The 13,182-nt window shown below is 44.7% G+C and overlaps 1 protein-coding gene across 1 annotated transcript in view; it reads left to right on the forward strand.

The window, feature by feature from the left end:
- Positions 1 to 13,182, forward strand: part of LOC126278918 (dipeptidase 1-like) — a 620,416-nt gene that overhangs the window by 155,837 nt on the left and 451,397 nt on the right. The window contains exon 3 of the mRNA XM_049979193.1: positions 420 to 555. Coding sequence (XP_049835150.1) covers positions 420 to 555 — 136 coding nt within the window. The remainder of the gene's footprint in view (positions 1 to 419; positions 556 to 13,182) is intronic.

Here is a 13,182-nt window from a genome sequence, read left to right on the forward strand (position 1 = left end):
CTGCACAAGTCGCCTGCAGTCTTCGAGCACTGTAGCCTGCAAACTGCAAACAACCCGAACTTCTAACGCTCCAGTTACGTGGTATGTGTTTCTTTTACAGTTATGCAGAAGTTTGTTTTTACCTTATTCGTCTTACACGGTATTTCTTGAGCTGCATTTTCATTATATGTAACTGAAAGGTCGTCACTGCCGCCAGAACAGCAGGTGCAGCGGCTCAAGTACGAAACTTAGCCAAATTTGGGTACTAGGAAAAATCAGTTACGTGGAACTGTTTCTTCAACGACGGCGTGTCTTATACCTTTTCTAGTCATCTGATATAGCAGACACATAACAGGTTTACTGCCTGTATGAGCGATGTGTTGGTAACATGTTGCTTCGCAGCACCTACGTTGCCATGGAAACGGTTGCGCTTGTTGCAGGTGCCGAGCGCGGCAGGCGTACCCCCGGCGCCCCGCCGACCCAGCTACGGCGCATGCGCAGCTCCCCTCAAGGCGAAGACGCCTCCGGACGCCAGCAGCCTCCACTCGCCAGATCTGGACGACGCCTCCGACAAAGGTCAGCAAGGGAAAAGTTAAAGCTCTAACTCTGGTCGCATGAAATCCGACACTAGACATTATGAGGCAACATGCTTCACAAAAGCTATTAACAAACCGTCAAATTTGATTATACTGTCAGACCTTTCGCACTTCTGTGGAGGCTTTTATGCTGAGATTATGCTGAGAGTAACGACACTCTAGAAAACCTTTTAGTTTTTACATTTCTTTTCACAAGAATTCATTTAATTACTCTTGCTCTAAAGAAAACAATGATAACAAAATACTGCAACTTAATTTAGCTACAAGCTATATTTTCAGCAGTGAACTTGAATTTTTCTTCCACCATTCGTAGAAAGCGTGAAAAGCATTTACTTACAAACAGAAATGGATGTAAGTAGATCCTAGTTATAAATTAAGCTTGTGAAGTTCAATTAGCTTTCAGCACGATATCTTTACTTTTGCGAACTACCATTTATGAAACTTCCTGGCAGATTAAAACTGTGTGTCGGGCCGAGACTCGAACTCGGGACCTTTACCTGCCGGGAAGTTTCATATCAGTGCACACTCCGTTGCAGAGTGAAAATCGCATTCATTAAACATCCCCCAGGCTGTGGCTAAGCCATGTCTCCGCAATATCCTTTCTTTCAGGAGTGCTAGTCCTGCTAGGTTAGCAGGAGAGCTTCTGTAAAGTTTGGAAGGTAGGAGACGATGTACTGGCGGAAGTAAGGCTGTGAAGACGTGGCGTGAGTCGTTCTTGGGTAGCTTAGTTGGTAGAGCACTTGCCCGCGGGAGACAAAGGTCCCGAGTTCGAATCTCGGTCCGGCACACAGTTTTAATCTGACAGGAAATTTCGTATCAGCGCACACTCCGCTGCAGAGTGAAAATCTCATTCTGGTACCATTTATGATTCGAACTGTCAGCTCCTTAATTCCTAGTCTATAATGCTGTAATGCAACTCGTCTTTGGGCTTCAGACAAGATATTAATGCCTCGTTTGTGTTACGAAAAGAAACATCCAAATATTCCTATGTGGAAGACCAGTCTAGATTTGACGCTCGTTTACACCTTTTCTCTTAGAATCAATGAAGTTCTGGTACGTTCTTATCAGTTTGTTAATGAAACAAGGACCATTCCATGGTCAGGAAACACAGTACCAGAAGGCAGGTGGACACTTCTATTTCTTTTACGTAAAAGTAAGTATTTTACTCGTGAATAGAACACGCTTTCTTCATAATGAAGTCTTTTCCTAATTTTAAGTTTTATAGCTATATGATGTCAGAAAAAATAGTAATTATACAACGAAGAAACACAGCATTATAAGCACTGCTACCGCATGATTGAAGGCCCCCTAGTGGTGTTACGGTTAAGTGACACGATACGTAACTTACAAGGTGACAGTTATTGAAACATATGAAATAAAATGGTTCTAACTTCTGAACGCTTTGCGTCATGATGTTCAAACTCCACGGCTGGCCGCGGGGCATGAAGGAAATTAGTATTCGCTGTATGGTTTGAAGCCCTCTTACATCTGTATGGATTCATGAATAACCAAATTTGGCGTAATTGGGTGACTGAGAAGCCGCATTTCGCGTTGGAGAAGTCTTTTCACTCTCGCGGACGACTGCGTTGTGTGCCATGTCTACTGATACCAAACGATGTCTTCCGGAATAATCTGTGCGATATTCTTTGTATGGCATTTTGACTGAAGAACGGTACGTGAAGGTTTTGGAAGATGATTTCGTCCCCATTAGCTAAAGTGACCCTTATTCAGACAATATGTGATTCATGCAAGATGGAGTTCGAATCCATCGAAACAGGAGAGTGTTTGATGTCCTGGAGGAGCACTTTGGGGACCACATTGCGACTCTCGGGTACCTAGAGGTCACTGGAGTGGGCCGCGATTGGCCTCAATATTGTTCGGATCTGAACACATGCGATTCCTTTTAGTGGGGCTATATTAAAGACAAGGTGTACAGCAATAACCCCAAGAATACTGCTTAGCTAAAAATAGTCATTCAGAAGGTGCACGACAACATCGATGTTCCGATATTTTAGTGGGTCATGCAGAATTTTGGTATTCGTCTGGGCCACATCATCGCCTATGATGACAGGCATATCGAACATGTCATAACCTAAAAGCCCATATCTGTAGTGACTTTTATATGTTGAATAAATCTTGTGCGCGTCGTAGTTTGCAACTATTTTACGTTTTTTCTATATATTTCAATAATTTTCACTCTGTCTATAAAAGGGACAAAGACAAATTGACGGTCATTCTAGCGACGATATGGCATGCTGCAATAAAGGAAGAAGCCAACGGGAAGATCTAAGTAAACACCCAGAAAGCTTTTATCGTCTCCATCCTCAAAGACTTTCTCTGATAGAGTGAATTCAAGTAATAGGTTATCAGAAGAGACACCTAATATTTTCAAAATGTGGTAAGATCGTAGCGAAACCTTTACGTTGAATATTGTAGATTAAGTCCACCACAAATATTATTAATATCAATCGGAAGGGACAAATGACTAATGAGTCGCTTGTTTTGAGTTTCTCGCTGCGGTTTGTGGGATTATATCTCCCTCATCACAATCTGTGAATAATCTGTGCACTGTGTGGTAGCAGTAAACGTAGAGATAACTATTTATTACGTGATAATACACATACCTCTAAATATCCACAAATTGTAATATATTTCACCATTGTGGCAACGTCATTACATTAAACGTTCGTAACATTTGTCACGCCCTGTAGTTACTTCAGCTCATAAAAAGTGAAGCATGTGAAAAAAATTCAATTTCGAGAAGGATGTTTTGACCAGTCTAACGAAACAAATCACTTACAGAGCACTGTAGCACAGTGGTAGCACACTGTAGCTACGTTTCACAAGACGATGGACCAAAACACAGTCTTGTAGTCAACATTTAGGTTTCTGAGGCTCCTGTAAATCGCTCAACGGAAATACTAAACAAGCTTCTTTGATAAAAATTGGATTCTTCATTCACTGTCCTTTCTCAAGCTATCTTATGCTTTGTTCCTAGCATCCTTTTGTACCGATGGGATGTTCAACCCAAATGTTTTACATATAAAAATAATCAATTCCGACGGAGAGATAATCTTAATAACCTTATAACCTTATGTCGGATTGTAGCGTCCCAGTCCACTAACCCTGCCCAATAGTCTACCCTTCTGTCACGACTGTGCATCAGCGTGCCTACAGAGGTGTGTGTGTGTGTGTGTGTGTGTGTGTGTGTGTATGTGTGTGTGAAACGTTATTGGACTTAACTGCTAACCGAGTGAGGTGGCGCAGTGGTTAGCACACTGGACTCGCATTCGGAAGGACGACGGTTCAATCCCGTCTCCGGCCATCCTGATTTAGGTTTTCTGTGATTTCCCTAAATCGTTTCACGCAAATGCCGGGATGGTTCCTTTGAAAGGGCACGGCCGATTTCCTTCGCAATCCTTCCCTAACCCGAGCTTGCACTCCGTCTCTAATGACCTCGTTGTCGACGGGACGTTAAACACTAACCACCACCACCACCACTTAACTGCTAAGATCATCAGTCCCTAAGCTTACACGCTACTTACCTACATTATGCTAAGGACAAACACACACACCCATGCCCGAGAGAGGACTCGAAACATCGCCGGGACCTACAGCGAGGTGAGCCCAAAAGCGGTGAGCATTTCGGCCATTGTCCAGGGCTCAACAGTGGCTCGCACGTAATTTCTCCAATCCACGACATGGACACCAATTGGGCTAGACTATTATATCAGCCCGCTTGGGCAGCCTAGGAGCAATGTACCCGTCTTATCGCCATCGGGCTCAGCCAATCACGACTATTACATGTATCAATCCGTGCGCCCTCAAAACTTGGGCCAAGAGAGTCAGTGCAAAGTTTATCAGCCAGTGGAGTGAAGAGTTCGCCTTCAGCACTACTTCAAATCTTCGCTGACGGTAATGGAATTTTTTCAAGAGCGCATGAGCCATACCGTCCAGGGTTCACTGTTTGCAGCCGCCAGTGGGAATTTGTCTGCTTACGGTAAACAGCTCACGAGGAAGTTGGTAATAGACTTGGCCTCTGGCCGGGTGTCTGCTTCTGGAAGTAAGTATTTTGTTAAAGAAATAAGTTCCAAACGTGGATAGAGTCATATATGTGACAAACCCGAACTAAATGTTATGGTTCACGCGTGTGTTGCAATAATTAAGTATTCAGTTATATTAAACTAGTTAATTATTTCATGGTGTTCTAGAAACTAACCATGACTGGCTTGAAAACGCGCATACAGCACAATTAATTCGATAACAAATCATTTTATATCCCAAACAATTATACGTAGTTAGCCAGGAAGGGATAAAAAAAGTACTGTTACAATTACCTGGTTTTAGTGCGATAAATGCTTAGAAAAGAAATGAATGATCGATGGGTATGAAGTCAATAAATATGCAGTGACATATGACATACTGCATACGGATTTAATACATTGAAGCTGCAGTGACATATATATGTCTTGAGAATTACCCTCATCTTAGCGTCTGTAATAGTACTGTCCAGAAAAATAGGTGGAAACGTCAGTGCTGAGGAAACTTTGAAACTGGCTCACAGGCGTGCCCAGATCCTTCCGTGTCCATTTTCAAATCCATAGTACCATAGTAAAACGCTTCTTACTTCAAGACCAAACAGTCATTTCGAATTAGAGAACGAAGCGTCACTCTATCAAGATACCGCATTTGCTGCACCCGGATTACGAATTCTTCTTACATACCAAACACTAAAGTTACGATCGTCTGGCCGATAATTTCGTATGCTCTGCCCTGCGGAAGGTAAACTCACCTTAGATGCCTCAGGTCATTTAACAGTATCTAGTGAAGTGTTTGCGGAGCAAGTACAAACTTGCCTTTCATAATTTCATTCTAATATTCATATATGGACCCACGACGAAGCAGCCTTACCATCCCAATTCTCTTTCGAAAACTCACTCATCTCTTGTACAGAGGACTAAAGTTATTATTGAGTTTTCCGTTTAATTTTATGATTAATTCCGTTGTATTCTCAGTGCGTGAGACAGGTTTGTTTCTTTGGCGGGAGAACTGTAGGGGGTCCACTCAGCGTTGTGACGCAACTGAGGAGCTATCTGAATGTGCAGTAGTGGCTCCAACTTCAGAAGTGTCGATATGACCGGTTTGATGACTCCACGCTATTGCGTGCCGCATCCAAATCACGCAATGGGTTTTGGACGACACGATGCTCGGTTGATCCCTGCATGAGGCCAGAAGGGCAGAGCTTCTCTTTTTGATGAGCGACAGGCCAGGGACTCCATCAGAAATATGAGGTCACTCCAAAAGAAATGAACACTATTTTTTGCAAAAATACGGTTTTCATTCTGCACGTGTGAAAGTTTTACAGTGTGTAGACACATCATTCCTGCTTGTTTTCAAACTTAGTTCAACATGTTCCCATGACTGGCGCCGCCAAAGCATGTCTTCAAGATGGCTGCTACACTGGGCGTACGTCAGAGGCAACATGTTTTCATAGAATTCCCGTGCTGTGAAAACGAGACAGTGGGAAACATCCACAAGAGGTTGAACAAGGTATATGGTGATGGTTTTGTCGATCGCAGTACAATTAGTTGGTGGGCAAGCAGGTTAAGTGATGAAAGCGGGCATGGCTATATTGAAGATTGTCCTCGCAGCGACAGGCCCCGTACAGCATACATTCCACACAATGTGCAGAGAGTTAACGAATTGGTGACAGCTGACAGACGCATCAAGTGAACGAATTGTCACGCTACGTTGGGATAGGGGTAGGAAGCGTTTGCAGAATACTGAAAGTGTTGGCGTTAAAAAAGGTTTGTGCCAGGTGGGTTCCCAGGATGTTGACAGTGTCTCACAAAGAAATAAGAAAAACGGTATGCAGCGAACTTTTGGAACCGTACGAGAATGGTGGAGATGAATTTCTTGATATAATTTTGACAGGTGATAAAACATGGCAGGTAATAAAACATGGCTCCATCATTTTTCACCAGAGACGAAGAGGCCATGAATCGAGTGGCATCACGCAAATTCATCCGAGAAAAAGAAATTCAAGACAACACCTTCTGCCGGAAAAGTTACGGCTACGGTGTTTTAAGATTCCGAAGGACTCTTGCTTGTGGACATCATTCGAAGCGGAACCACCATAAATTCTGTTGTACATGTGACGACACTGAAGGAACTTCAAGCTCGACTGAGTCGTGTTCGACCACATCGGCAAAGGCAGGATGTTTTGCTGTTGCACGACAACGCACGGCCACATGTCAGTCAAAAATCCATGGAAGCGATCACAAAACTCAGATGGACAACACTGAAACACGCGCCTTACAGTCCTGACCTGGCTCCATGTGACTATCATCTCTCTGGGAAACTGAAAGACTTTCTTCGTGGAACAAGGTTTGAAGATGATTACTCCCTTGTGCACGCTGCCAAACATTGGCTCCAACAGCATGGTCCAGAATTTTACCGTGCGGCTATACTGGCGCTGGTTCCAAGATGGCCTAAGGCAGTTGAGAGGGATGGAAATCATGTGGAGAAATGAAAATATTATTCCTAAAGAATGTATCTACACACTGTAAAACTTTCAAACATGTGGAATAAAAGATGGATTTTTAAAAAAAGAATAGCGTGCATTTCTTTTGGAGTGACCCTTCGTAGCTGTGCATCGCGTATTTGATTTTCACGAGGTAGATGAGTTATTTAGCATTTATCTAGTTAAGATATACAACTGTTGTTTCATTTTTGTGTAGCAGAATACTCTTTCGATTTCAACACACCGTATCAAGTCGGAAAGCACTCACTTCGACAGTAGTGGAAAAGATTTCCGTGATGATGAGGACTTAGTACATCTACCCTTCCAGAGTTCAAATACTCTGATGAAACAAAAACACCAGCCATGAAATTTATGATGAAATTAAGCCGGCGATGTAGAGCGACCCCCATCGAGTCACTGTAGTTGTGATTCGAGCTCGTTTCTGGCAGGAATTTTTATTTGTTCTGACGTATTTCGTTATTCGTTTATTTCAAAGGACATACGAGCAAGGCAACTGACAGATTTGTCCTTTCGGCTTTATGCAGCGACGAAGCTGCCAGTGGTAGGCACCAGACACGCGGCAGGTGTGGGGAAGCCAGTTAAATTGACTCGATGGCGCCTTGGAGGGAGCCGCGAGTTACTCAGCTCTCGCAGGCCGGAAGATTGGGTGATAATTAAAGCGCAACAGCGCCGCTCTCACAGCTCGTTAAACTTTGAGCCGCGCTGGCAGCTGCGCTGGGCGGAGATTAGCCCTGCTTCAGCCTCCTCCTCCCCCTCCCTACCTCTCTCCTTCTGCCGCCTTCTTAGCGTAAACAAGGCACACAGCCGATTAGAAAGAACAAGAAACTGTGGAAGAGTAATGGGCACCTCCAGCGCACACCAGAAGAGGGGGCGGAAGTTGCTGGAGTGGGGGGGAGTGAGGGGTGGTTTCTGGTTAAGCCGCCACTTGAAAGGACGGAGACGATCAGCGAATATTCAGTGGATTCGCGCAAGCGAGTGGCAACACACCAATCGTCTGGACATGAGGACGTAACACTGATCAACTTCATCTACAGAGTCCGGCCCTGATCCTAGGGTAAAACTGGACGAAGTGTTAGTTTTGACTCATATACACACAGAAAAAATTGGATGTTTTAATCGAGAAGAGGTGCTTGACAAATTGAGCTAGCCAACAAAGCCCTGGTCCACCTCTGACCCTTACGTAGGCAGGTATTAGGCTCGACAATGATGGACAGAGTTGTTGGATGGCCTCCTGAGGAGAACCCTCGCCGTGTGCGGACAGGCATTACCTTGCTGAAACGGAACCACTGGATTGCTTTTCATGAAGGGCACAGAAACGAGGCGTAGAACATCTTTGTGCTATAAGGGTGTTACAGATGACAGCCAGTGTGATCCTGCTATAAAAAGAACTTCCTCCCCCCCAACCCCCCACACCCCCCCTTAGACCGTTACTCTTGGTTCTCGGGCCTTATAGTCGGCAACAATCAGGTTGGTATCCCACTGCAGTCCTTAGAGTCCCCAAGCATGTCTTCAGGTCTGCCTGGTTTGCAGTTTGCAAAGCATGATGCCCAAATGTATAAAGTCCGTTACCAGTTCTGTTATTGTATTATTCTCTTCATTGGTTGCTGTTGAAAATTTTTTTCAGTTATAGTCTATGTTTATACTTGGCTTTCAGAAATTTTCATTTTTTGTATTGTGAAAATATTTTGAATATTATTTGCTTACCCTTGTAGTTAACTGTGTAGGACATAGTGGTTACGTTTCTTGCACTTACTGTGTGTCTACGCTTCAGTAATGAATCATGAATATACACTCCTGGAAATGGAAAAAAGAACACATTGACACCGGTGAGTCACACCCACCATACTTGCTCCGGACACTGCGAGAGGGCTGTACAAGCAATGATCACACGCACGGCACAGCGGACACACCAGGAACCGCGGTGTTGGCCGTCGAATGGCGCTAGCTGCGCACCATTTGTGCACCGCCGCCGTCAGTGTCAGCCAGTTTGCCTTGGCATACGGAGCTCCATCGCAGTCTTTAACACTGGTAGCATGCCGCGACAGCGTGGACGTGAACCATATGTGCAGTTGACGGACTTTGAGCGAGGGCATATAGTGGGCATTCGGGAGGCCGGGTGGACGTACCGCCGAATTGCTCAACACGTGGGGCGTGAGGTCTCCACAGTACATCGATGTTGTCCCCAGTGGTCGGCGGAAGGTGCACGTGCCCGTCGACCAGGCACCGGACCGCCGCGACGCACGGATGCACGCCAAGACCGTAGGATCCTACGCAGTGCCGTAGGGGACCGCACCGCCACTTCCCAGCAAATTAGGGACACTGTTGCTCCTGGGGTATCGGTGAGGACCATTCGCAACCGTCTCCATGAAGCTGGGCTACGGTCCCGCACACCGTTAGGCCGTCTTCCGCTCACGCCCCAACATCGTGCAGCCCGCCTCCAGTGGTGTCGCGACAGGCGTGAATGGAGGGACGAATGGAGACGTGTCGTCTTCAGCGATGAGAGTCGCTTCTGCCTTGGTGCCAATGATGGTCGTATGCGTGTTTGGCGCCGTGCAGGTGAGCGCCACAATCAGGACTGCATACGACCGAGACACACAGGGCCAACACCTGGCATCATGGTGTGGGGAGCGATCTCCTACACTGGTGATCGTCGAGGGGACACTGAATAGTGCACGGTACATCCAAACCGTCATCGAACCCATCGTTCTACCATTCCTCGACCGGCAAGGGAACTTGCTGTTCCAACAGGACAATGCACGTCCGCATGTATCCCGTGCCACCCAACGTGCTCTAGCAGGTGTAAGTCAACTACCCTGGCCAACAAGATCTCCGGATCTGTCCCCCATTGAGCTTGTTTGGGACTGGATGAAGCGTCGTCTCACGCGGTCTGCACGTCCAGCACGAACGCTGGTCCAACTGAGGCGCCAGGTGGAAATGGCATGGCAAGCCGTTCCACAGGACTACATCCAGCATCTCTACGATCGTCTCCATGGGAGAATAGCAGCCTGCAAGGCTGCGAAAAGTGGATATACACTGTACTAGTGCCGACATTGTGCATGCTCTGTTGCCTGTGTCTATATGCCTGTGGTTCTGTCAGTGTGATCATGTGATGTATCTGACCCCAGGAATGTGTCAATAAAGTTTCCCCTTCCTGGGACCATGAATTCACGGTGTTCTTATTTCAATTTCCAGGAGTGTAGTTTCCACGCTCGATAATAACGAATATGGTAAATATATCGGTGGTAGTAACTTATGCTTAATAATAATTGTATAAGTCTCGCCAAAGCTACAGTAAATTCCTTATTGGCTATTGAACGAAGCGGAAAACACTCGATCGTCAATGCCAAGTCGGGCTGCACTGTTAAACTGAAACACAGTGTCGGGAATACTTTGAATCAGTGCAACACCAAATATTGGTATCGTATCTTCATACGCTAAAGCTGTAACGGTTGGTCACACACAAACAGGTTATTTCACTTTATTATCAGGCCACACCAAACGTCAACGTAGGGATTATTTTGTTGGAAATCATAGGTGACATTAGGAGTCTTCGAGTCCCATATTCTCCACTTGGATTTACGGTGTTCTTATTTCAATTTCCAGGAGTGTAGTTTCCACGCTCGATAATAACGAATATGGTAAATATTAGAGAAACAAATGGGGTTCAGATCATTTGAGAGCGCATGGCAGCAGAAAATAATGTCCGAAAAAGTGCTTACTTTTGTTGAATCCATTGATGTGCCTGGAATTTACGAGGATTACCTGGAAAACATTTGCGGGGCCTTCTATGCATTGTTATTTGTGGAATGCTGCAGGTACAAATTTTCTTCTTGGTCCTCCACACAAAGGCCTTCTCAAAATTAATCCAACCAAAACTCAGCCAATAACTGTAATACGAACCACCCGCATTTTCAACTCCGTGACTTCCACATTATCATCTATGATCGACCATCTGTTCAATTAACCAACGTAGTAAATAATCTTCAAGTAACCCTTGATCGTACATTAACATGGAAAAGCAACCCAATATCCACCCAACAGGGAGCCAATCGGTGAACTTGGGGATTGTACCCCTCTGACACCCTTCACACCTTCAAAGTCTTGATCACACTTGTCCTCTCCTATGCATGGATATCTGCCTCACCGACGTTCTGTCAATCCTTCCAAATCCTTGAACGCCACGCTTTTCTCCTTAATTTCACAATCCACTTACGTTCCCCTGCAAGAATCCTATACCTCTTCATCACTTTTCGGAACCTCTTTGCCCACATTTCCATATATCCTATACTTCGAAGAAACTTGTTTCCCACAATTTCATCGCTTTCACCCAAATCAAAAATTCTGGAGCCCTGATGCGCCTATGTTAACACATTCCCCGCTGTATGCTACATATTCTTCCAGCGCCGTTTTGAAAAACTTCGTGGTATTCACTTGGTATCACACATATAAAAGTAGTAGTGAAAAAAGTTCCTTGCCACTGAAATCCGTTACTGTTACGAGGTGGCTAGTTTGCATGCACCAACTATGCCACCTCCTCAGAAAGCCCAACAGGACTGGGAAACAACCAAAGGGAAAATATGGCAGTATTGATTATCAAAAATTTACAATAATTCTTTAATAGAAATTTTACAGTACTTGATTGAAGGTAGTGTGTCGCACTAGTTCAGTTTTCACTTGTACTGATGTCTTCAACTCTGGTTGGTCCTGAATACAGTGAACCGTAACTACAAGCAGTTGCAGAACTTCCAGTTTCACTCTCCTTGTGGCGACAGTAGACTAGGTCTTGAGGTACTGCTCATACTATCGCTGGTACTAACTGCTGAGTGAGCCACATGTCGACTTATACTCAGCATTTGGCAGTTGGATCTACATCTGCAAACTATTTGAGTAACAGATGGCGTATGAGTAGAACAGTCTTCGCCTTATACGCCCTTTGTTGGAGGCTACCGTTTACTCATTTGCGTCTGATTAATAGGCAGCTCTGCATTCTTCTGTGTATGGCTGTGTTCCATATCTTCCAGAAGACACAGTGGATACTCACATTCCTGACAACCAAATGCATCCTGATATCTATCCATCCTACGAGATTTAACCTGCTCCTCCATATACCTTTCCGGTCTCAGGACTCCCTTCCCTTCCCACCTTCCCGTTCTTACCTCTTCTTCATGATTTGTCCAGTAACGGCGAATCAAAAAAGGCCCTCCCTTAAAAGAGATGGCGTAGAAGATTTCAGTGTTTTAGTTTGTCTATGTAGGTGAGAGTAAGTGGAATCCAAGTTTTCGACCTTCAGAACCATCGGGACCACTGTTTGTGGCCAAAATGAAACAGCATTAAATTTTGCTTCGAAGAACCTACTTCAACGTTATAATTGATGCAGCCTTTTGGGCGCAATAAGTTGTCAAAATTTTACTAGCTTGGCTGAAAAGCCGGCTTCAATGCCTTAACTCAGAAATCTCTACTCCAAATGGAAAATTTCGAGCTATCGAAGCTGTAGAGCATGAAATTTGACGTTACGATACCATCTGGTTTTTCAGTTGTAGGCATTGTTGAGCGTTCACACATTCGAAAGCTAAAGTAATTTCATTTTGTTATTTTTTCTTACTTGAACAATGAAATGAAATTTCAAATAGGAAGACATAAGCCTGCCTCACCTTCGGTTGTAATGGTATCAATTGATATCCCTCGTCTGACATGTCGTAGACAGAAGACGCTGCCATCCCCTCCGTTCGTTTATTATTGCTTCCATTGTTAGCCTTGTCCAGTCTATCTGTGTTGGGAGAGAGACGCATTCGAAACTCCTAGTGTCTTACAACTTTCTCATTTTCTCTTTTGAGTTTACTTTCATTGTGCGGTCAGTGCATTTAACGTAAGGCTCCAGATTATACGGAGGTGTTTTTTATATGCGACGGCAATTTGGCAAATGGTGATATGGTTAATGTGAAATAGGCAGGGCTGGAAACACTACCACAGTCCAATAGGGATAGGATAATGGCAGCACATCGGAAGTTGATAAGTGGTCTGGCTGAAGATGAAGTGCACAGTGTTTGTCAGAAGATGGTTCAA

Source organism: Schistocerca gregaria, chromosome 6 (assembly GCF_023897955.1).
Source record: "Schistocerca gregaria isolate iqSchGreg1 chromosome 6, iqSchGreg1.2, whole genome shotgun sequence".
Lineage (NCBI taxonomy): Eukaryota > Metazoa > Arthropoda > Insecta > Orthoptera > Acrididae > Schistocerca > Schistocerca gregaria.